At 40.5% G+C, this 25,742-nt stretch overlaps 1 protein-coding gene across 2 annotated transcripts in view; it reads right to left on the bottom strand.

The window, feature by feature from the left end:
- Mdn1 (midasin AAA ATPase 1) overlaps positions 1-25,742 on the bottom strand; it is a 123,846-nt gene that overhangs the window by 55,542 nt on the left and 42,562 nt on the right. For both annotated transcript variants that reach the window (XM_050145480.1, XM_050145481.1), the window contains exons 28-51: positions 24,730-24,864; positions 24,513-24,651; positions 23,806-23,944; positions 23,441-23,568; positions 21,548-21,692; positions 19,405-19,534; positions 17,976-18,194; positions 17,117-17,314; positions 16,021-16,229; positions 15,235-15,357; positions 12,977-13,174; positions 11,853-11,960; positions 11,343-11,531; positions 10,595-10,684; positions 10,244-10,507; positions 9,837-10,098; positions 8,320-8,479; positions 7,169-7,285; positions 5,593-5,801; positions 4,448-4,596; positions 3,909-4,120; positions 3,200-3,420; positions 1,739-1,852; positions 769-901 (exon numbers count right to left, since the gene is read on the bottom strand). In XM_050145480.1, coding sequence (XP_050001437.1) covers positions 769-901; positions 1,739-1,852; positions 3,200-3,420; positions 3,909-4,120; positions 4,448-4,596; positions 5,593-5,801; positions 7,169-7,285; positions 8,320-8,479; positions 9,837-10,098; positions 10,244-10,507; positions 10,595-10,684; positions 11,343-11,531; positions 11,853-11,960; positions 12,977-13,174; positions 15,235-15,357; positions 16,021-16,229; positions 17,117-17,314; positions 17,976-18,194; positions 19,405-19,534; positions 21,548-21,692; positions 23,441-23,568; positions 23,806-23,944; positions 24,513-24,651; positions 24,730-24,864 — 3,991 coding nt within the window. The remainder of the gene's footprint in view (positions 1-768; positions 902-1,738; positions 1,853-3,199; positions 3,421-3,908; positions 4,121-4,447; positions 4,597-5,592; positions 5,802-7,168; positions 7,286-8,319; positions 8,480-9,836; positions 10,099-10,243; positions 10,508-10,594; positions 10,685-11,342; positions 11,532-11,852; positions 11,961-12,976; positions 13,175-15,234; positions 15,358-16,020; positions 16,230-17,116; positions 17,315-17,975; positions 18,195-19,404; positions 19,535-21,547; positions 21,693-23,440; positions 23,569-23,805; positions 23,945-24,512; positions 24,652-24,729; positions 24,865-25,742) is intronic.

Raw genomic sequence — 25,742 nt, 5'->3', positions numbered from 1 at the left:
TGTGTGTGTGGTTTTTTTTTTTTGGTGGTGGGGACAAGGGCACATAGTACTGGGACCAAATTCAGGGTAGCGGGCATACTAGATAAAAAATATTCTACCACTGATCCACAACTACGGTACAGAAATAATCTGAACCATCATCAGTCCCTTCATCTAGCCCGTTCTTTGTCTCTGCACATTCTGGACTAGAGAGGAAGGGTGCAAAAGAGGCAGGTAGATGGCAAACACTGGTATTAGACTACTCCATTGTCTGACATTAACCTGAACTCTGCATAGTGACTATCACTGCATTTGTGATAAATCATACTCATGGGTTCACTTTACAAGAAGATTCATCAAAATCACATGTTCATTATTGCATACCAGCATACAATACATATTGTATTTTAATTATACATTTATTTTTTAAAATATATGGCCAATTTGGGGGTAAAACAAAACCAAAAACTTGCCTAGGCCAAAAAAAAAAATTACATGTATGTTTACTTAAGTTGCAGGAGTTATTCCTGTCTGCTGTGTATCTGAGGATGAAAACTGAAGCAAGTATCTGAGAGCATGAGTAGATAATGGAAAGTTGCTGGGGCCTGTATGCAGAAGAAACACAACTATCCTGAGATAGATTAGCTTTCAAATAATGCCCACCACTAATGCTGAGTGAACACATCTAACACCTACTGTCTGTTTCATAACATTAAAGCCCACACAACCTGTATTTGTTATATAGTAGATAAGGCCATGAAAGTGTCTCAAGCTTTAGGTTTCACCTACTTGTTTGCAACTGATTCTAAAACGGCAAAGAGCTGCTGAAACTGGTCTGCTTGTGGATCGAAGTCCACTGAATTTCTAATGATGTCCAAAGCCTGCATGTTCCACCGGGGGTCCAGAGGGATCACAAAGTCATCTAGTTTAAAGAAAGACAAAAATTGTACAATTAACAAGCCTGACTTGTAAAGTCTAAGCTGACTATTTCACTGTTTCCTGTTGAGCACACACAGGCTCATGGGGAGAACAGAACAGAACCCTGTACTTCAGTCTGTGGCACTGCAGTAAAACAGAGCCAGCAGCTCCTCTACTTCCTTTCCAAAATCAAACACCCCTGTGTACCAAAACCTCCTCCTACCTTAGAATATAACACTCTCCTCTTTCAAATACAAAACAGAACAATTCAAGACTACTTTGCTGAAAACCGTTGCACTGACCATGCCTGGTAATGATTCTGTAGCACCAGCTTCTGAAGAGGTTAAGGCAGAACTGCTTGTGCCCAGGCTCAAAGCACCTGCCTGAGTAACGTCAAGACTCCATCTCAGAACCAGAACTGGCCAGGCATGTCAGTGTGGACATGTGATCCCAGCTTTCAAATGAATACTTAATTATCAAAAGAAGAAATATACTGAAGACTAACTCGTGTTATCAAGGCTTTGTATCTGAAGCAAATGATCCTGTGTAGTTTTCTCTCAAGTGAAATATTTTATGCGAAAACTCTTTTAGTTAATATGATAGTAAACAAAAATCTTCAAAGTGGAAGAGACAGAAATAAAAATTTTACATTGTCTCATTTTTCTACCAGTCATTCTCCAACATAGCTGACTTCATCTTTACATTCTCAGGTTCTTCCTAGCATACCATTCAACCCCTTCAGATGATAGACAAAACAGTTTTGAAGACAGTTTGCATCTGCATATATCAAGTCTTCTGAAACACATGGTGATGGTGGGACCTGTTAAAAGCAGGTACATACCTATTGTATTTGTCTGTAATATTTTCAAGACATTACTGACTCCAGCCGAGAGGGAATTTGAGTAAAAATTTCTAAGAGCAGTGGCACTGGCTTCCAGGGGAATCTGCACGGACTCTGGAAGGAGAGGTATTGTTAAGGCTCAGAGTCATACTGCCTAAAGAACGTTCTGCAATGATGAAAACAGTCAAACAGTAGCTATATAGAAACGAGTGAATTGTGGCTAGGGCTAATGAAGCACTGGAGTTTACAAGTTATTGAACTTCCAAGACTTTATGTTCTTTCTGTACATTTGTGTTACTCTCTCTAGCAATCACATAAAACAATAAAAATAAAAATATCACAAATTTCTCTACAAATATTTTGATACCAATGTCACTAAACAAGAGATATGTGTTTACCGGCTTATCTACAAGTTCTTGGGAAGCAGAGGGGGTCATATACATTCATTTACTAAGGCTGACATTTTTTAATGGGGGTGTGTGCAGGTCCATGCGCATGAGAAAGCTTGGGCACTCAGAACCATCTACCTCCTCTGAGATGGGTCTCTTCTTTGTCTATAGTTTACCAATTAGGTTATACTGCTTGGCCAACAAGCCTGGGGCACAATTCTGTCTCCTTGGTGCTGGCAGTGAAAGCAATTCTGGAACTTCCACTTTGCTTACAAGGCATGTGAATGACCAAGAAGTTCTATGTCCTACACTCCACAGTGCAGGCAGGAATGTTCATTGTTACTGTCTTTTCTCTGCTTTGAACAGATGACAAATTAAGCAAGTATCTAGCAGTACCAATATGAAAACAGGATTGGGGCCAGGCATGGTAGCCCATGCGTTTAGTCCCAGCATCTGGGAGGCAGAGACTGATATACCTTTTTGAGTTCTCCACCAGCCAGAGCTACATGAGACCCTGTCTCAAACAAATAAAAACAAACAAAAATCAGGATTAGTAATTTGGGCATCTTAAGGGGAAATAAACGTTTAAAACCAACACTGTTCCCAGAGAAAATGTTTGTACAGGAAAAAAAAAACTGTTTATGCTAAAAGTAACATGATACAGCTGGGTGTGGTTGCGTGGGCCTTTAATCCCGGAATTTAGGAGGCAGAGAGGCAGATCTCTGTGAGGTCAAGGCCAGCCTGGTATCTAGTTCCAGGACAGCCAAGGCTACACAAAGAAATCCTGTCTTAAAAAAACCAAAAAGACCAAAAAAAGAAAGGGGGGGGGGGTAACACGAGGCAGTATATTTTCCCTTTGACCCGAAAAGGAGGACAAACTGAGGCATTTCTCTTGATACACAAGGGGCAGACATGTCCCTATCTAACAGCTACTTTACAACAACACGGCTATTTATCATTTCCCAGCTATAACTTCAACAGTGCAGGCACAGACCAACATGTCACCGAGGTGCTCCAACAAGGGAAGCATATGTAGAACCCTCCACTGAACAATTCAAGCTCTGCTACTCACCGAGCCCCTGTGGTATGTTCTTGGCTAAATGACAAAGCCATTTAACTCTGAGCATCCAATCCTGATTGGTTGCTCTTTCTATGAGCAATTTAACAGCCACGGCTAAAACCTCCGGTTCATCGACCCAGTAAGTATCCACTTCCACAGCATTGAATGTCAGGTTCTCAGGGTTACAACTCTGCATAATGTTCTCTAAGTCTTGCAAAGTAAGTGGCTGATTCCTGCAACTCACAGAATGAGAAAAGCTGGAATTAGAACAGTCTTTCACATGGCATTTCAAAAAACTCAAAGATAATGGTTTTGCAAATAACCATATCAAAGAGATGAAGAGGCAAAGACAAAAAAAAAAAAAAAAAACCAAACAAACAAAAACCAAACCAACCAGTGAGACCCGCAGTTAGGGATGGGGTGTAGTTAAGTGGCAGAAATACGCTCAGCACGACAAAGGCTCTGCCTGGATTCCATCCCTAGTGTGTGGATATACATTCTGATTGGTTGCTCTCTATGAGCATATAACAGCCATAAACAGAACATCTGGCTCATCAGTCTACTAAGTATCTACTTCTTCAGTATAAGACTTCTAAATAAATGGGACTGATAATAATAGCCATATTAAACAGTAGAAATGTGATAATAAGGGGTCACAAATGCTGGGCTGGCTGACCTCTGCAAAGGCTGTCCAAGATAACACACTAAAGGCTCTGCTGACCTTGTCCAGCTGCTAGTTTTCATGCTCATCCTGTTGAGGCAGTATGCCAGGATCTGCCCATCACTTCGGACAACAGACAGGCAAGAATCTTCTGTTGCAAAGAGAGCTGAAGGCACAGAATCTGGCCACAGCCCTGTGGCAAGAATGGAGTGTCCCCAGGTTTCCCGAGCTTGCAGAGATGAAGTATGACTCTCCAGCAAAGCCTGCACAAGCTGCAGAATGTGAAACACAAGTCAAGAGCACTGACACAGTGATATTATCAAAATCACCAACAGACAAATGCGTGAGAGATTCCAAGGCTCACACAGCCACCAATAAACAATTCTTAGACACATTCTTTAATGAATAACATTAGTTAAATTTTTACCAATGTTTAGGGAAAGGAATATTTAAATTAAAACCATTTTCCAGAAAAGACCCTAGATAACAGGTCTCTGCAACAAGAGAGCAGTCAACTCTGTTAAAAGTTGCCATTCACAAAGTAATTCCCTCCACTTCAGTGTTACAGCTTAGACAGTGGTATAATCCATTCACAGTACCTTCCGGTTTGCCACTGAATGCTGAGAGCAGACATACACATCCCAGCATGCTTCAAAAAAGGCTTTGTCTAAACTCAGACCTCGCTGTAGGTACTGAACAATGAGTACAGCAGCCTGACTGAGAGTAGAAAGTGACGATGTCGGAGAACCTAGAAAAAGAAAACATTGCCATATATGACCAAAGGTGTTCTAAATCTTTGCTAAAAACTGATAAATATGTCCTTACTCTTCTGTACACTGACTCCTAACCATGTATTTGCTTTGTATCTGGGGTCTTCCGAGAGCTCAACAGATGTGTAATAACATTCCTATCTCTCCCCCATCTGTCTTCCCTCTTATTCTCTGACCTCCAGCAGTGTATAAGAACTCTTTGGCAGCTATCACTGTATCTTTAATCTCTAGCTGACACACACCACACAAAGGGCAACAGGCCCTCTGTGAAATCCCAACTGTCAGTATAAGTAATTCTGACATTTTCAGCCACTGGGCCTCATCTGTGACAGGGAAGCAAGCATGCAGAACAGATAGACTGAACTGTACCCAGCACAATGCAATTACTCAGTAAATAGTAAAAACTTCTTCACCTATTGCTACTCGTTCTTTTACTGCATGAAAAAAAAAAATGACAAAATTAGAGCTGCTTCAACTCCAAGTTTCTACGTTATTTCCCCTTCATAAGGGACAATGGTGACCCAGGAGACATGAAGGTAAAGCTCTTGAATCATAAAGCAGAATTACTCAAGACATGGTCCCTGTACTCATTATTGCTTTAATTATATGTATACGTATCAATCTGTGCATCAAATATAGGTGTCCAAGGAGGTAAGAATGTTGGATTCCCTTGAGTTCACTGACGGTGCTAGGAACTAAATAAATGCCAGCCTCTTGGAAAAGCAAGTGCTTGTAACCACAGAGCCATCTCTGTAGCTCCCTATTGAGTTTAAAAGATTGACAGCTACAGTTCACTCAGAGGAGCAGAACTCCACTTCTTGAGGTATTTGGCGATAACATTTTAAACATACTTTCTTGATCACTTTAATTTCAATGCACAGCAAATGTGAGAAATCCTGGACTACAGGCCCAATAGAGCCACGAGAATTGCTACAGCATTACAACTGCAAAGGCTCAGAAGTCAAGAAGCTCACCTCTAACAATGCTCTGGACCTCTGTGTGCAGAGCCAAGAGGATGTTACACACACTGTCCCCCACCAACCCAAGGCTGTGAAGCAGAACTTTCAAATCCAGGTTATCTGGGCTGCTTCCATCTCCTTCTCCTGAAATGTAGATTTCAAGTCCACGATTCCTCATAGCTCGGGAAATTTCTCCATGAATAGGATCCATGGAAAGAAAAAGCCTAATAAATAAGAAATAATAAAAAGGAAATTGAGAAGGAGAGGAAAATCAAATCCCAGTGTAACTAATGGTTTGGGCCTCTAGCACCAATGTGTCTCACCTACAGGAAATCCATTGAAGAAGATAACACCATCTCATGGTGTTATGATACTATTACCCACACCTCTCTTTTTAACACACATCAACACCACTACATTTCCTTATGCCTACACTTTTGTTTGTAAAGATTTATTTTTATCTCGACATGGGTACATATGAATGTGTGGATGCTTGCAGAGTCCTAATGAGGGTGTCAGGTCCCCTAAAGCTAGAGTTTTCGTAGTTATTTAGGTGCTGAACGTGGGTGTTCATAACCAAACTCCAGACCTCTTAAAGAGCGGCAACCCCTGAGCCCTTTCTCCACCAGCATATACTGGCTCTTTAAGGACCCGTGCTGAGAACTCAGAGTCTTGCTTTCGGAAACTCTCCCACTCTGGCCATCCTAACCGGCTGTTCCATCCATTCACAGAGAGCAGCAAAGAACAGTGAACTCGGGCCTTAGTGAGGCTTCTACTTCTGTGATAAAGCACCATGAGTTCACGTCAGCTTACATCTCCACATCCCAGTCTACTATCTAAAGAGACAGCAGGCAGGAACTGAGGCAGAGGCTACAGAGGACTGCAGCTTATTGGCTTGATCAGCCTGCTTTCTTATAACATCCAGGACCACCTGACCCGGAGTAGCAACACCCAGTGAGCTGGGCCCTCCTGCACCATCAGTCAAGGAAATGCACCACAAACTTGCCCACAGACAATCTAGCTAAGGCTGCCTCCTCTGAAATGACTCCACTCCGTATCTGGCTGACATAAACCTAGCCAGCACGACTCTTGCTAACAGTCCATTTTTCTTCATCAATGTCGCTCCACATTCTCATGTTTGGTTCTGTTTCATCCCTTAGTCAGAAACAGAAAGAATGGATTCCTGGCTGGCTGTCCCAGACCTAATTTGCTCTTCTGGTAGTATGCCCTTCTTAATAAACAGCTTCCCATCTGTCCAGTCAATCCACACAAACCACGGATGCCATCCTTGTTTCACAAGTCCCACCCATGTGATCCTGTAACACAGGACACGTTTTCTTTTCCCTGGGCTATCAGCAAAGGATTATGACTGACTTTCTACATTTTACTGTTAACTCCAGAGAAGGACCCTTCTGTATTCTGCTGTCCTCAAAGCCTAACAAATATGTGGCAAACAAGAGGGCCTTATGTTTTAACTGAAGGTTGCCTTCTCGGAACACGGTGCACAGTTTACAAAGAGTTTCTATTAGATATATCTGCCTTTGTTACCAAAGTGACCAAATTTTATTAGAAAGTTGAGAGACAGAAGTACCTGAAACTGGGATGTGGTGTTACTGTGGAAGTGGCTCCATCTACCATTCCTCTCTCGTTAATGGTGAGGACACCACCAGGCTCGAGCAAAGCATTCAGACGATCCAGCACTGAGGGACTGCATAATGAGAATTCAAATGATATTTAGGCTGACATGTTGCCTTGACTCTATTACTCTTGCACAAGTTTGCACTTGCTTTTGGACCCACATCTCCCTTCCACAGATCACTTCATATAGCACTGTGATCTCCTCCAGGGGTGTGGTAAGAACACAAGTGACCCAGTTTCCACCTGGAGTCAATTCTGACTTAAAAGTCAACAAGCATCCCTGCTCTGCTTTCTCCAGTATCCTTGAGGGCTGGGAGAAGGTTCTGAAATACACTTGTGGCTGCAGAGTAAGCTGGCAGTCCCCAAAACTACCCTGTGTTTGTTGTCTTTATCTCTTTCAATCTAACAGTTCCTTAAACCTCACCCCCGCCCCCAGATACCTCCAGCTGATCTTATGGGAGCAAGTTCCAACACAAGGGCCAACTCCCTTCTCTCATTCCCATTCCTTAAGTCACATAGTTATATAAAAGAACCATTCATCGAGTAAATAAAACATGGAAAAAGTATCAGATAGATCTATCTCCTATCCCCCTTAAAATTATCAAATACTATCCCCCTTAAAATTATCAAATATACTGGAAGGAAACTGGATTTCGATTGAAAATATCCAAATAAAGCTTCTCAGAGAAAGCACTACTTAAAAATAACTCCTATTATAGCAATTTCCTCCTTGCCCTTTTTCTCATTCTAGGATAAAAATATGAATTATGGTCATTGGTAATACTTACTAACGTTTGTCTATATTAGATCCTCTATTTCAGACAATCAGTATTTAAAATGATCCTAACAAGTAATCTCTAATGTTAAAGGTCTAGTGCTCTTTAGAAAAGCAAACCAATTTTGTTAGCCTTCACTCAGTCATCTAGTATGTTCACCATATGGCAATCTAAGAATGGCAGAAGATGCACTGGTAGGGGAGAAGTGAATAGCTTTCTCGACCTAATGCAGGGAGCCCCAGTGTGTGTTTACAGTTAGCAGACACACGCCAAGTTTCAGCTAGATCCACTCACGACTGGGCATAACTGGACATGACTGTGTTCTTACTTGCAGAAGTTAACATTGTCCATCAAAAGCCAATCTCCAGACTTCAGGGCCTGAACTAACATGCTGTCAACCCATTCAAAGCTGCCATGACTCCGGCCACTGGCTGACTGCAGAAGCTTCACCCCAAAACTTCGGAACTCCTCGACAAGTTTGGTGAAGTCTGTAACATTAATCATAATAAAATTACAATAATAAAAAATACAGTAATCATAATAAAGTTACAGCCTCCTACCCAACACTTGTTTAAACAAATAATAAAATTATGTTTAGGACAGACAAAAACTTTCAATAACTTTTCAAATTAATAGCTACATACTCAGGGCTGACTTTGGTGAATAATTTTAGTGTTTCAATTTAAAAAATGTCTGAAGGAAGGTCTCCCATCCACTGCATTATAATTCTACATTACAGAGCTGTAAGTTGACAAAAGTATAATTAATGCCACTAGATTTTTTTATAGTGATGAGATTATCCATCTATCCATCCATCTATAGATATAGCTCACAAATACTTTACAGTCTAACAGTCCTTGTCTAGAATTTTTCAAATGGTAATTTTTGTCAGATATGTTACATTGGATTCTTGGTTTGAGCCATGAGAATAGACTTAAGTTCCGATTTTTAACTTGAACACTGGGAGGCGGAGGTGGTAACATGACAGAATAGAGGGAGCACAACACTGTGTACCTGAGAGCAGGAAGGTAAAACCAAGATGAAACTCTATAGTTGCTTATGTAGGAAGCTACCAATAAGGGGAAGGAAACCAAAGATACCAGGGTCTCCCTGAATTGAGGCCCAGTGGAGCAACTTGAAAGAGCAGCAGCATACTTTAAAGGAGAGGCTCCTCAGAAAAGGATACAAAGTCCCTGGAGGAGGACCTTGTGCCTTTGGGTAAATGACCTGCACATCTTTATAAAAGTGATCTGTATAAAGACTGGGCTGGAATAAAACTGGGTCTCTCCAGTTCCCACCAGCCCAAGAAGCAAGCTCAGCAAACACAGAGCATTCAGCAAGTGAGACGCTTCACGGTAACGTCACAAGAGGAAATGCTATCCCTTCCCAGTCCTGAAAAGTGTAAAGCTATCTTAGAAAGATTGAAATAATTCATAGCCAACTTATTACCTACCAGAAAAAGAGCAACAGACTTGAAAAAAAATAAAATATAATGTAGTGCTTCACAGTTTAAAATCAATGTCTAACATCCAGAAAGATTTAGACAGAGGGAAAATGAAAATGCTTATCTTGTGAGAAGTACTAGGAAGTAATACTTCCCAGTGATGGATGTTATGGATTGACCTGCTGCTGAATAAGCATAAAGTGAAGAACATAAAATGAGCTTTCCTATTGCCTTTTTCAGTATCATCAATTTGAAATCCTTTCTTTCAGCATTTTACTTTCAAAGTGAACATTCAAGTCTTAAGTAGTAATCACTACATGGAATTAAAAATATGACATGACATTTACAAACATTCCTATAAAAAGACACAAGATGCCAAGTGTATGCCAAGTAGATCATACCTGCTTTGGAGTAGGAGTTGATTTTACTATTGAGTCGCTGCATAAGCAGCAATACTGCTTCCAGTTTGTTGACAATCTCTATGGTTACACCTTTACCATCTTCACCAAGACATTTGGGTTTGTATGTCAGAAGGAAATGGCTCCAGGCTCGCAATACTACTTCTGTGTCATCAGCACTGGTAAGAAGACTGTCCCTTAGCAGTACCCTGAGAGTGCGCTCTACCTTCTCAAGTAGCAGCCTCCAAGGTCGGATAATATCAACCTGCAATTTCCAGAGCACATGAAAAGCCATTGGCCAAAGCAAAAGGATACTGTTATATGTAGTCACCACTAACAGAAAAATCCCCATAACAGGCCACAAGTTTGTTGTGCTATGCCTGACAAATATATAAAAGTATACCAGGTACCTGCTCAAATCCGCCCAGAAGCTCAGTAGTATCCATTGCACTATTCATTGCCATGATCTTTAAGGTATGGCCAGTAAGGTGTGCCAGAAGCTGGACCAGGCTGGTCTTGCCCACAGAGGATGGTCCCACAAGGATGACCATCCAGCTCATCTGCACACATTTCATGATGGGTTCCAGAGACTGGAATGACTGGTGTAGGAGCGACAGGGGCCGGTGGGACAGATGAGGAACATAGCTGCTGCGAGAAAGGACTGAGTAGCCGATCTGGAGGAAACAGGGCAGTGGTATGGAGTGAGCTAGAAGCAGCTATGGAAAACTGTCAAAGGGGAAAGGGCTATCCCATCTCTTTACCTGAACATCATATGGAGTGATGTGAAACAGTCTAGTTCCCATGTATGGCTTGGAATCGGAAGCAAACACATCCTTAAACACAGTGATGACCTAAAGGAAGATAAGGAAACGAGAATATAAATCATTGTAAGTTCTTACCAGATGCTAAAATGGATCCTCTCAGAGAAGAAGCACAGCGACAAGCCACCATACTTAGACAATACCAGCAAACATCATGGGATAAGGCTGGGTATTGTAGTACATCCCTCTACTCTACAGCGGTATATTACTTGTATTTTAATAAATAAATCTTGCCAGAAGATCAGAGGCAAAGCTAAAGCCACTAGAAGTCAGACAATGGTGACAGACACCTTTAATCCCAGGACTTAGGAGACAGTGAGATGGACCGAGGCCACCGCGGACTTACAAAAAGGGGGGAATAAACAAACAGAAAAAAAAATCAGTGCTAACCTGAAGATTATGAGGAAAAATGTATTAGTCAGAGCACTGCATTGGAGAATAATTATTTCCACTTCATAAATTATCATTATCATAAATTATTCATCTAATCAATAATACGAACTCCCTGAAACACTGCCTTCACAAAGTTTCTATCAACTACGGGTATACTGATTTCTTTTTAAAGTCTCAGGAGTCAGTGAGAGATGGGCAGGAGAACTAAAATACTAATAAACACAAAAGAAGAAGAATGTCATCTTTAGAAGGAATCAGTTCTTACGAAGAAAGATAAACGAAGTACGCAACTCACTTTCTCTTTGTCCTCCCTGGTTCTCATTCTTTCACCATAAACTAGAAACACGTGCTGGCTAGGATCATAGCAGCCAGGAGACTGGTCAACCAGCATCAACTGACACCAGCGGAAAAGGTCTCGGAGGTTGAATTCCCAGGGTCCTCCTTTTTGCCCCCATTTCTTCTCAACAGTCACTTCATGATCAATCTAGAAATAAAACATTCTTATTGACAATCATACCCTACCAGACACTGCACTATGTAACACTATATTACACATACACATGGGATTTAAATGGGAATTAATAGGTTTGATTCAAATGGATCCTCCTAACCTAAACTTCCAAATGACTCTGCAAGCATCACTGCTGTGCCCCACACTGTATAGAGGCTGTGACCATCAGAAGGGTAGCACACACCCCAATACAAACTTGCAGATGCTGTCATTTTCTTCCATTAGACTGGTAGAGGTCTGTTCTAAGGGAATGCTGATTTCAAAGAGAAAAGATTAATACAAGTTGGTACTTACATGGTTATTAAAAGCTACCATTTTCTTAACAATATTTTTGTCAATGGCTGGGAACAAAGTACTGGCAATGAACTCCATGTCAACTACCGTAAGGGGATCCACAAAGACCTAAAAAACCCAAACACGACACAATATCAATGCTTTTGTCTAGAAAATGACTATACTACCATGTTCTGTGGTAGTTCTACTTAATACTAAAGAGAAATAATTGAACTTTAGAAATTTCTTTCAGTGAAAAACTAGAGTTTCAAAATATAAACAGGCTTGGCTTTTAAATTTTACCTAGTAATTTAGAGAAGAGACTCATGCAGTTCACTTTTAGACTGCATTTGTTGTCAACAATTTCCTACCAGTACTCTTAAATAGTTTCAGACTCAGACAGTTAGTATGAACATGATCGCTATAAAATGTACTCAACTTTTCTGTTTTGATAGTTTTCATAATAAAAATTCTTTCATGCTGGGAATCAAAGCAGGGTCCTCTCCAAGAGCAAGCTTAACTCTTCAGCACAATAAACATTGTTAAGGGATCCTCAGCAATTTCTTAATCCTCAATGGACAGGATATCAGAGCTAACATCTAGAGGTACTTCCAAATTCTAAATTAATCAAACTCTGAATAATACCAACTAAAATAAGCATGCATATAAAAATGTAACATTTTTGATTTTGCTAATGATAGATGGAGGGATACTGTCGAAATTTTATTTTGGAGATAGGGTCTGTGTAGTCCTGGAACTCACTATGTAGACTAGGATGGCCTTGAACTCAAAAAGATCCACCTGTCTCTGCTCCCTGAGAGCTGGGATTAAAGGCATGTAACACCATGCCCAGCTCAGGTCAGTTCTTTGTTCACAAATTTTAACCCTGAAATACATTACTTTCATTACAAACCTGTAAAAGATCATCACCTGAAATCACTAATGACCAGTCTCTACGGCAGAGAGTATTAACAAAGCCCTACAAGGGCGGTGACCTCACTGTCTTGTAGATGGTAAGTAATCAGTCTCCAGGTCGCAGTACAACAGGGTAAGGCAGGGAAGGAGGGCCATTCAGCAAGTCCTCGATCACAGACACAGTGGATATGCTAGTATCAACTAGTTTCTAAGGCAGCAGGGAATCTTACCTGAGTGAATCTGTTAAGGAAAGACTTAGGCAAGCCCTTCCTCCCGCCTCCTTGTCTAAAGGGATTCTGACAACCAAAAATCCTGGTCTTTTCATGTTGAACTTGAAAACTCATGCCTAGTTCTGGTACATAGATTTCTCCTCGATGATCAAAACAAGCATTGAGTCCTTCGAGCACAGACTGAGAAGCCAAGTTAAGCTATTTGGGAGAGAAAGCACAAATATTTGTTTCATTATTTCATAGTATAACTAAAACAAAAGAGAGAAAAATAATTAATGAGTAGTAAAGTAAAATAGATTTTCTTGACTGAAATCAGGGAAACTCATTTTATTTCTCATATATTTAAGAGATTTAGGTTAGGGTAAAAATTATATATAAATTTAAATTTATATAATTTTAGAAATATACATGAATATAAACCCTATATGTGGCTTTAAGCTTTTTAGATTTATCTATTTTACTTTATGTGCACTAGCGCTTTACTAGCATGTATGTATGTATACCATATGTGTTCCTGGTGCATGCTGAAGTCAGAAGCTCTGAGACCCCTTGGAACTGGAGTTATTAGTGGTTGGGAACAACTAATGTGAATGCTGGAAACTGGAGAGCACTTCTCTGAAAGAGCAACAAGTACTCGCAACCACCAAACCATCCATCCTACACCTTGTAAGTTCTTAAGTAAGAAAGGGAAATAAAAAGACTAAACTTGAAACAAACTTTTAATCTTGGAACACATTTAATTATGTGGATTATAATGAACTTTCACTGGTCTCTGTAATAACATGCTGACTGAACAACATCTTTTTTTTTTTAATTTATTTAACTTTATTTTATGTGGATTGGTGTGAAGGTATCAGATCCCCAGAAACTGGAGTTACAGACAGTTGTTAGCTGTCATGTGGGTGCTGGGAATTGAACCCAGGTCCTCTGGAAGAACAGCCAGTGCTCTTAACCGCTGAGCCCTCTCTCCAGCCCCTGAAAAACATCTTCAAATGGGTTTCAAAGTTGTGATATAACAATACTAAGTGAGTCTGTCTACAGAGGTTTTAACCAATTTTTCGTTTTGCAATTGAGGACATAACAAACTAAATATAGGCCTTCAGATTCTGTATCAGAGCTCACAGATATGAGATACAAATGGTCTTTAGATAACATTGAAAAAGAGAGTGGAAGAATGCAAACCAATAAAAAGCAATCACCTGAATTCTTCCTACTAGGACCTTATCATGTCTTATAAGCAGGGCGAAGTCTGTGCATGCCCAAATAGAAAATTGCTCTAAGTGGGTATCCAAGCCCAGACTGTCCTTCAATCCCTGGATGCGAGCTTGAATACAGTCAGTGTGGCCTTTAGCTTAAATCTAAGCTCTCTGTTTTGCAAATAAATATTCTGACCTGCCCCACTCTATAACCATGGGCACCTATCTCTCCTTGGTATCTGCCCCAAGCCAGCAGAGAGCAAATCAGCTGACTGATTCCCATAGAACACTCCCCTTGTCATCTAGGACCAGAGGAGAGGTCCGCGTCCAGTGAAACTGCCATCCCATCCAGCCGCCTTCTGAATTAACATTGAAGAACCCCCAAAAGATTCAGCACTTAGCACTCTTAAGTGTGTGTGTGTGTGTATGAGCGCTGGGCTTTTAAATTTTTTTATTTATTTTTAATTTATGAACATTAGAGTTTTGCCTGCAAGTGTGTCTGTGTGAGGGTGTCCATTCCCCTGGAACTGGAGTTACAGACAGTTGTGAACTACCATGTGGGTGCTGGGAATTGAACCCGGGTCATTTAGAGGAGCAGTCAGTGCTCCTGAGCTTGGAGTCAGCTCTTCAGTCCTTAAATACATATATTTAACATTGATTATTTACTGTTTTCATGTCATTGTGTATATCTATCTCCAGCTACCCTGGAGCATTATTAAAACCTGAAGTGGTTGATAAAATTTGCAAAGTACTTCTGAAATAAAAGTGAGAACAGCAAGTCTGCCAGAGATGTGAATAAAGAGAGACATGGCTTTTCTCTGGTGAAAACTAAATATGAAGAAGATCTTGGTGAAAGAATGCCAGTGAATCAAGGAAGACAACATGAATTATCCTTCTGCACGTGCACTCTGCCATGAGACATTTCTGACTAGCAGTGACATTAAAGGACTCTTTACTAGTCTTATCTGTCCTCGTCATAAGCCCCTCCACTAAAATACCTTGTTCTGCACTTTCTGATTGCTTTTTAGCCATTTGTGGTCCCATCTTGATCCTGATACTCACCTCATCCAACACAACCCAATGGCCAGCTTTCAAAGCTGCCAGCAAGGGTCCATCACACCAGGCAAACTCTCCACCTTTGCCACCCTCAACAGGTAGATCTGCTCCAAACAGATCAGTTATGTCCTGGAACAAAAGGTCACACCATTACCAAATAAAAAACAAAATTTATAAAAACAAATCTACTGGAACCTGAAACTCTCAATCTGAAATGATAAATGCTTGGGTGGACCTTATACAATATTCCCCGACCCTCCTTTTTTCTTTTTCCTGTAGTGTCCCAACTATACCAGACGCCATCTACCAGGAGCCCAAGCATGCCCCAAGAATCTTCTGATCAAAATGCACCAAGTACCACTCTCCTTGAACAGATGCTCAGGTCATTAGTTCTTGGAGATCAACTGGTGAGCTTTAGCACAAACATTATTAGCAAGAGCAGTAACAATGCCAGGGTCTTGTTCCCAGATCCTGGTTAATTTTTCATCTTTGTCCCACATTTTCATAACATAATTTCCAAAAAGGTACTTTACCTCTAGGATTTTTGAGAAAGGAAAAAAATTAAATGGTACATTACATACAGTAATGAGCAGTTCCTTGTCAAAACAAAATTGGAATTAAAACATCTAAATAAGAGAAGAATGCAGAAGACTTAGTTTGGAGGCTTCTGGAAGATTTATCACCGCATGACATAGCTGTGGTACTGAGAGTCATGATTTCTCACCGAGAATCTATATAAGTAGACAATCGTACCTCTCTTTATCTCATGCATTTTAGGTTGCCTATGCTTACCGTCTGCTCTGACAAGTTGATTCGAACCAGGGTATTTCCTGAGGCCTTTGCTAATGCAGCCACCAAACTTGTCTTGCCAACACCAGGTGAACCCTCCAGGAGAATGGGTTTGTTCAGTTTAGCAGCTCTTAAGAGCCTTTGTGCATTCATAGCTGTGGTGCCTGCACTGAGTGCATAGTCAGCAATATTGTGCCCATTCAGGACAGGTCCTTAAGTAAAGAAAAGTAAAGTGAGACACAAGCTAAGGGCAATCAAACCCTATACACCTCTCCACCCAATGTTATTTACCCATCAGGTAGGCTACTATCAGTGAGTACTACTGGAACAAAATGTTTATCCCCTCTTTCAGGATTCTCCCAGCTTTGGATCTATAAATGCCTTACAGAATTTTGAAGCCCGTAAAATACTTTTCTCAACTGTGCCTAGTACAACCATACACATCAACAACACCACAAATACAGATCTCGCTGCTGACATTTTCATAAACTACATTTCGAATTCTATGCATCCTTAGTACAAGCCATCACTTTGAGGAAGTATTTCAATAACTGTCACTGTGCCTCTGCACATTTCGTGTGCTCAATAATTATTCCTCGCAGAGGAAAGGACTAGATAACAGATGACCCCGACATGAAAGCAACAGTAATATATGTTAAGAGTGCTGTAGGAAGTGTGTAATCACGTCAGAGATGCTGGGTTCAATCCTAGCACAAAACTAGTATTATTATTTGGCAGAGGCAATTTAAGGAGGGAGAAGCAGGAGAGAAGCGCAATCTACTGTCTCTTACACTCCACTTCACTACCACTCATCTACCCAAGCCATCAACAGACATTTTCTACATCTGCACAACTGCCAGGCCATGTTGCAGATGTCAGGAGAGGAAGACTGGAGAAAACCACCAGCTCTTAAGGACTCACAAACCTATTTTTATAAAACAGAATAGAATTATAGTCAGGATGCACTGTAAGACAAGGCCATGCAGTTTGCTAGTTTTAGTGGGGTGTAGAACTTAGCCACAGGAAAAATAATCCTGAGTAACACACACAAAACTAAATTTTTACAAGCTTCAGGAGGGGAACTTAAAACCACTCTTACCTCTTGGAATAAAGAATGGGTGAATGCCCCAAAGGTCATCTACACCAATGAATTCTTTGAGGTTGAGTCTATCATAAATCTTCAACTCATCTTTCTGACATTCTGTCAGTCGAACTACCTTGGAAAGTTTCTTTATTAGGAATTTCAGACATTCTTCTCGAGCCAACAGGGCCGTACCGAACCCAGAGGAAGTTGCCCCTGTAAGAGAGTAGCAGAACATGAGGGAGCAGCTCCATCGAGCCCACTGTGATCAGCGAGAGCACAGACCTTTTCTGATGGAAAGAACCTCAGCAGAACTACAGACTAAATAGAAGGTCCAATGCAAAGCAACCCTGAGGAAAAAGGAAGAATGCAAACCCAACATTCCCCCCAATTTATGCACCGTCAATAAAGCAGCTTTTCCAGTGATGGAATTGATGTCACCCAATCAAAAACTGATCTGGGGACAATATACAGCACTATTCGTCATCCGAGTCCTCATTTACTTACTGTATGGGTGTGTGTCTGTGCAGGGGAATGCACACACGTACCAAAGCATATGAACAGAGGTCAGAGGACAGCTTGTGAGAGTCAGTTCTTTCCTACCACAATGTGGGTTTGAGGGATCAAGCCCAGGTCATTTACTCTTGGTGACACGCGCCTTTATACACTGAGCTTTTTCACTGGCTGACTACTTAATTCAGGACCTAGTTCAACTTTGAAAAGTGCCAACCTTTTCAAAGAGTATGAGGAAGGAAAGGAGCTATTCTAAGTGTTGAAAATATCCAATTAAAGTGGTTCTAAAAATAGATGATCTGGTTTTGCTTCCTTTCCCCACTCTCCTGTCTGGACAAGCCTGCTGTCCCAAGAGAAAACATACCAGAACCTATTCCGTCTATATACACGAGGCATGCGGCGTGGACAAAAGACATCACAGTAGAGATGGTCTCTAGCCTTTTCACAGCAGCTTCCTCCGCCATGGAGTTCATGAAGTTAACCCAAGACAGAACATCTCTGATACTGACCACACACTTCCGTCCAAACTCCTGGTGGGTCAGCCACTCAAGGAAATCCATCATCACCTCGGCTATGTCAGCCCCTTAGAATGAAGCAAAAATAACCGTTTTCTAGGAAACATCCCAGAACAGTGGGGAGGCAAGGGCTATGCTTCTTAGCTGACATGAAAACCTTTGTGAACGCAGACCTGTCGGCATTCTTTCTACCATAACGGGTAATGCCAGCATCTCAGTGGCGTTAGTTCAGTTCTTCATTTATCTGTGTGGTTCTCTAATCTAGGAATTAATCTAGCTGACAAATGCAGTGAGGCTTCACACCAGTTTGTCTCATGATTCAAAGTGAATGGCTGTTCTTATAAAAATTATCATAAAATAATTGAAAATAGCCAGGCAGTAGTAGAGCATGCCTTTAATCCCAGAACTCAGGAGGCAGGTGAATCTCTTGTGTGTTCAAGCTCAGCCTGGTCTACTGAGTGAGTTCCAGAACAGGTTCCAAAGCTAGGAGGTGTTAGGAGGCAGAGGCAGGTGGACGTTAGTGAGTTTGAAGCCAGCCTGATATACAAAGCGAGTTCCAGGACAGTCAGGACTGTTACACAGAGAAACCTGTCTTGAAATACAAAAAAAAAAGATAAAGTTTAATGTTTTAAGACTTAAGACTTGCCAACTCCAATTTACTTGTATGTGAGTTTTTAAATATATTCTGGTTTCTTTTCACTTGAAGGTTTTTATAGTAAGATGAAAATTTGAAAGCAGAATAGAGTAAAAGATTCATTTATTAATAATTAAATAAAAACTCGTCACAAAAGTAATGATTAAAAGGGCTAGGGATATGGTGCTTGCCACTCAAACCAAAGGACCTATGTTCAGATCCCTGACGCCCGTGGGTAGGCACTGTGTCTTCCTTATAGTCTCAGTCTCAGAAGATAAAGGCGATTCCGAGAGCAAACTGACAAGAATAACCATATTGGTGTAATATGGAGTTGACTGAAAGACTGCCTCAAGGAGGAAGGCTGAACAATGGAAGGCAGTTTCTAACTTCAGTCTGTATCCACATGTGTCCACATACATGTAAAATATGCATACATACACATACAAACTACAAAAATAGAGAAAAAAATAAAAAGTCTTTCAGAAGAGGCAAATGCTATATTTCCTACAGATCTATTGTGTTCCTATTTTTGTCTTTCATTTTTATAACAGACTGACTATACATACAAGTAATGTTCCATAAAAGAGTTATCACTCCCCAAACACGCCCTTCCACCCCATCACCAGCACTATATGCACACTCACCTTTATGACCTAGTCTGCCCAGAGACAATCCTGGACGAAGATTGTGATTTATTATTTGAATTAAGTCTTCACGCTTTGTGCTCTGAGGGCACCATATTTCTGTAAACCGATTTCTTAAGGCAGGAGACAGCTGTAAGGAACACAATGGCTAATGAAAATTAAAAACTTTTGAAGCTAAAGAATTAATCCTTTGAAAAGAATGTTAGTAGTGACTCCACCATGCATCTTACCTTTCACAAATAAAAAATTGTTTTGCTCTTGCAGACAGCTTCTACTACGATCTACATTTTCAAACTCAGAACCGCTCATGACAGAAGTTTGCAGTGTTACTCAGCTGCCATTAACTTTTCAGTAACTATCATCTATCTGGTGTATTACGTAGGGATCAAGAACAATGTCTATACCAAGGAGCAGCTCACCTAGGTTGTTTCTCACATTCACACTGGCCTTCTAGATAACCAATGTCTTTAGTACTTGCTCTACTAAGAGCTTACCAGTATCTATTAGAGACACAAAAGGAAAAGATAGCTTTCCCTTAGGTAAAAGATAGCAACTTTGTGTTATATAAAGGTAAGCATATCTGGCAGGCAAGTTAACATAAACAATCCTTTTGCTGTTGTTGTTTTGTGGGGTGGAAAGGTTTAATGCAAAATATTACAATTCTATGCTTTCCAAAATTAAGCCAGTTGTTTCTATAAGATTACCATAATTTGCACACACAGTAAGAGCATGACAAGATAGCTCACAGTACGCAATGGCCATAAATCTGAGCCCAGGTGTATAAGGCAGTGCTCACTGCCACCCATATTCTGTGTGGGAGTGAGTGGCACTCCCAGGACAAAGCATGTATGTCATGTGTTCAGAGCAAAGACTCAGCAAAGTGGCATGGTGCAAGATGGCAACAGTTGCCAGGAATACTTTGTGTCACTACATACTGATTTTGAATTAATTTTTGGTCTGTACATAGTCAGAAACTCTTTACTACTACCTAATTTCTCATGTTCCCCATATTCATTGACATAATTCTTTATGTGGTGACAAGCCACAGTTTAAGGACCTGAGCTCACCAAATATGAACCGATATACTTCCTAAGGGAAAGCAGTGATTTGGGTCTTGGGGTTCTTCCTAGGGCACCCTGTACTTACTAAGAGTGTTCTCAGTATACTCAGCTAGGAAACACTGCTGTTTTCATTTCAAGCGTTTGTGTGTGGTATGCAGTTCATGTGTTCATGTGTGTGCGAGTGAATGTAAAACTATCCTGAAAGCAGATCTTTAGAACACAGCAACATTCTTTTTCTCTCACACTACTAAAAAGCAACACGTTCACATTTCAGGCACCCAACAAGTAAGAGCCATAACGCTTCATTGAAAATCAATTCATTTTTCTTCCAAGCACACAATGCTGCACTTCTCACCAAATGTTCCCTGAGCTTTCTGAAACCACAGGATTGTTGGTTTCCCTGATTTTAAGTACAACCTTGTGAAGAGAAGAAACTTTATTTACAATGTTTGTCATTCACATAACCTGTAAGAGTATAAATAGGTCCTCTCTATGAAACTATGTGTCCTGGCAGGCTTTAAGACTGTTGTAGACCTTCTATCTCCCAAATGCTGAGACGCATGCATCGAGGCATGCACCACCCTGGCTAGCTAACACTGCTGTAATATCTATTTGACACTTTACCATCACTTAAAAGAACACTCTAACATTTAAGAAAGCAAAGTACTAACTGCGCATGGTGGCACATACATTCCTGGGAGGCTGAGGCAATGAGTTCAAGAGCTTGGTTAGCAGAGACTCTGTCTCAAACACAAACAAACACAGAGACTGAAAGAGTCTCTCAAAGTAAGGTATTAACCAGAATAGTCAAGGGTCAGACAGAATGAGAGCAACTCACAGTAACAAGTCAGCTAGGAGAGAAATTTCATGACATCTTGGATATATAGAATGAAATGGCAAATACAGAAATGTTTATAAGGTTGTTCAATAATGATTATAATTATACATATATTTTTATGAGTTTATGATCTATCACTGAATTGTTAACCACTATACAGATGTAGTACAACACACATTTATGGGTGTCTATAAACTGAAGGAAAAAAACTAAACCAAAATTCTGCTCTAGGAAGCAATTTTACCTCCTTTTTCCCAAAGTCACCCCCAGGGTTCATGGTTGCTAAGATCTGGAAATGTTTCCCAGCAGTCAAGAGCTCGACTTCATTGTTCTTATCACCTGGGCTGCCCTTCTCTGCCAATACCAGAGACTTTTCCACTTCAAGGACACTAAAAGAAAAATTGGGGAAAAAATTTAGAAAAGGCCTACGTATTGTATGCTTTTAAAAAACAAACCTAAGTCCTCTGTGCAGGTAATGGTTTAGTGGTGTCCCATAAAACGTTGTCTGGGTAATGGCCTATGCTGGTCTAGAACACTCCATCCTCTGCCCGAATGCTGGGACTGCAGGGATGCACTACCATACACTTGAAGAAGCTTCTTATTTATTTTGGGTGTGTGTATGTAGACCACAGCACAAAGGGGAGGTCTGGGCATGGGTTCCCTCCTTTCACCAAAGGGCTTCACGGGGACCCCCTTTTTTGTTTTGTTTTTTTTGTTTGTTTTGTTTTTGAGACAGGGTTTCTCTGTAGCTTTGGAGCCTTTCCTAGAACTAGCTCTTGTAGACCAGACTGGCCTCAAACTCAAAGAGATCCGCCTGCCTCTGCCTTCCAAGTGCTGGGATTTAAAGGTGTGCACACCACTGTCCGGCTCACAGGGACCTTTACACAGAGCCATTTCCATTTCACTAGCCTAGGGACATACTTTTGATAAAACAGACCAATTTCTTTTTCTACATTGACCTACTAACGCACCATCATGATGACAATAGGTGTCTTAGATGTAAGGGCTCACTGTTACACCATTCCTAATACTCCAAAGTGGAAATAGGAAAACTACCAACAACTAGTGAAATGATGAACAAAATGTTATATTTCTAGTGCTGCTAGTAATTAAAGAAACATACAGATACTCTATACTGTGATAAGGAGGAACTAAAATATTAATATAGAGCTGTGTGGATACGGAGGCTCATGCTGGCATTCCCAGCACTTAGGGGACTGAGGTCTCTTAAGAGGACTGGTGTCAGGCTGATGCTCATTTGGGCTATCAAGTGACTTTCAGACTTCCAGGCTAGGGAGACAGCTCAGCTGATACAGTGCTTGCCACACAAACATGAGGACCCGAGTTTGGATTCATGGGACTTGCTGGCAAGAGTATAGTCAAATTGATGAGCTCCAGATTCAGTTGAAAGACTGTCTAAAAAATAAAGTGGAGAACACTGAGGAAGACACCCAAATGTCGACCTCTTCCACACATACTCATGTTCACATGGACAAACGCAATCATACAAAACAGATATTATCACAAAGAGTAAGAGAATAAAGCATTTATATGGAAGACTCAGAAAAGACAAAAGTGTGGAGAAAAAAGTTGTTAATTAATGGTTGCCTTGAACAGGTAAAATGCAGAATTAACTGTTCATGAGAGATCCTAGTACATGTTAGTGTAAACTCGACTGTGGTAACTAAAAATCTTAAGTTCACTAAACACCTAACCATAGTTATAATATAAACAAGGTACATTTTATCAAATATAATACCCCAATAAGACAACAAAATATATATCACTGCATCAGGACTAATAGAGGTTGTGGAACTGTCTTACGGTTATCCAATTTAGGATTCTAATACTAGCTTCACTTAAAAAATTAAGTTATAAAGTGTAAGCATAAAATCTGCTTTTAAAAAACTATTGTAACTTAAGATCATTTGGTTTTAGTTCTATCATCCCACACTGATTACCGAGGAAAAAAAAACAAAACAAATGAAAACAACCATCTGATCCCTGAAGCCAAAAGAATAGGGATTCCTGCACATCCCATCATTGTCTATGCACTAAGCGTGGAGAATTAATAAATTCAAGAGATCAAAACCAAGTCAATAAATTCATCAATAAACAAGCCCCTCGCTTATATTACCTGTTCAGTCTTTCCAGGACAGAGTCATCAGCCAATGAGATCTCATCTAAGAGGAAAAAGCTGTCCTCCTTCATGGCCAGAACCAGTGGTCCATCGTGCCACTCAAAGAGTCTTGTGTCCATTTCTTCCTATGATTTGGAGAGGAGGAATTAAATATACACAGTTAGATGTCTGAGGTAAAACACACATTCTTCAAAAAAGCAAGGGTCTATGAAAGGGACAAAATTTGTGAAGATACCCTATAGACGAGTGAGATACACATATACACACATCTGAACTGTATCTTCCACTATGAACCCACTTACATGAACTTAGCAAACCATAGTTTGTTAAATAAACATATCAATACTTGCTACTAGACAAACCTTGTCATTTGGCTTCTGTCTCACTGGCCTTAAGCCCCCCAGAAAGTCAGATGTTTCCATATTTAAGTGGCAATTGACTGAGTATAGTTTCCGACTTGCCAAGGCTGCAAACATCTGGCAGATGGTAGTTTTCCCACACCTATTAGAAATACACATCAGATTAATAAGCAGCATCTGTTCCAACTACATAGCCACAGACATTGTATCAGCAAGAGATGAGGCACAATGAGACCACATTACAAGTCTAATTTAACTCAAGACCCCTGCAAGCCAGGTTCATGTTGTTTCTCGGTAGAATATTAGTGCCCTCTCAAATCCTTTGTACAGAAGGCCATCAACTACAAATACTTCATTCTTTTAGTTCTACCAACAGCAATCAAGGGAGAGGAAGAAACAATCCTTACAGTCTCCAAGACTCTAGCAACTTCTCTCCACACCTACTGAATACATTTAAAAGAATAAGTGGATAAAAATAGTTCACAATGGCATAGTAGGAGAAAACATTTGTTTCCATAAGCGAAGGATTTAGTATGAGGGAAAGAAATAACACATCTTGCTTTAAAGAAAAGGGAAGAGAAAGAAGAAAAGACAACAGTGAGAAAGAAAGGGAAAAGAACCCCCTAGGTGCTTCACCCAGCCCTGCAGTGACCTAATGCCATGGCAGTGAAACTGGAACTTCTCAATGAGCTATGGCTTCAGAGATTTACCCAGTGTCTCCAACCAGCAACACAGGTTCACCAAATTCCAGGGCTCTGCCCACCAGCACTGCTAGTCTCCGCATGCCTTCGGTCCATACTACATGGCTGAACTTAGACTCCAACAGACTTGACTGGGCAGACGATTTACCTATCAAAGCAGAATAAAACTGTAGGCTCTAATGAGCACAACTTTATTCATGTTCCTATACTGTTTGGGCCTACTCACCCAACAACTTTAGAACATTTTCTTTGGAGAAAAGAGACTGAGGACACAATTTTTTCTTGAAATGTTTTTCAAGGACTTCTTGAATTACATCAGCTTCCTCCTGCTTCCGGACTCTGCCCGCCAGAAGCATGAAACCTGAAGGTTGAAATAAAGGGACAACTAAGCATCTGGTAGTGATAGTGAAGAATGTTGAGAACATGAAGAGCACCTCCCACCCACTATTGAAGCAGGGATCTAAAGAACCACCTTAAGAAAAGAGTCTAGTATACCAACCACATGCTAGAGACATGCCCCAACAATGTGATTATCGTGTATTTCAAACACAAATGAGCAAGCGTGTATACCAAAAGATATACATGAATGTTCAGAGCAGTTATCTTCATAACAGCCCAATTAAATGACCTAAATATCAATGTGTTTCTTGCCTTATAGCCATATAATTTTAAGGGGAAAAAAAAGGATTTGGTCCCTCTGTACACAAAGTCAAAACCTCAAGTATATGCACTGTAGGATCCCATGTAGGTGAAGCTCAAGAGGAAATTAGAATTGATTACCTCCACTTATAAGAGAAAGAAGTCATCAGGCTTGGTAACACATGCTGTAATTTTATGAAAGGTGAGGCAGATGAGTTTAAGGCCAGTCTGGCTATAGGAAGTCCCAGGTCTGTGAACTACACAATGAGTACCTTCCTCAAACAAACAATCAAATGAAGGAAGCTTCTGAGATTTGGGAATATCAAAATCTCAGCGTTAGTAGTGACTTACATGGATACATACACAGATCAAATTGCTTCATCATTTAAGACACCTATTGTCATCATGATGATGCATTAGTAGGTCAATGTAGAAAAAGAAATTGGTCTGTTTTATCAAAAGTATGTCCCTAGGCTAGTGAAATGTGTTATCCATCACCTCCAACAGGTTCTCATTGTGCCACCAGGCTCAACTCAAACTTCTAGCCCTCCTGCTTCAGCCTATGTGCTAGGATTACGGCACACTGGTACTACCCAGGTC

The sequence above is a fragment of the Alexandromys fortis genome, unplaced genomic scaffold (assembly GCF_014885135.2).
Source record: "Alexandromys fortis isolate MF-2015 unplaced genomic scaffold, M_Fortis_MF-2015_v1.1 scaffold_2_26212498_36691700, whole genome shotgun sequence".
Taxonomy (NCBI): domain Eukaryota; kingdom Metazoa; phylum Chordata; class Mammalia; order Rodentia; family Cricetidae; genus Alexandromys; species Alexandromys fortis.
Note: the sequence above shows the minus strand (reverse complement) of the source record. Positions and strands in the feature narration are given on the sequence as shown.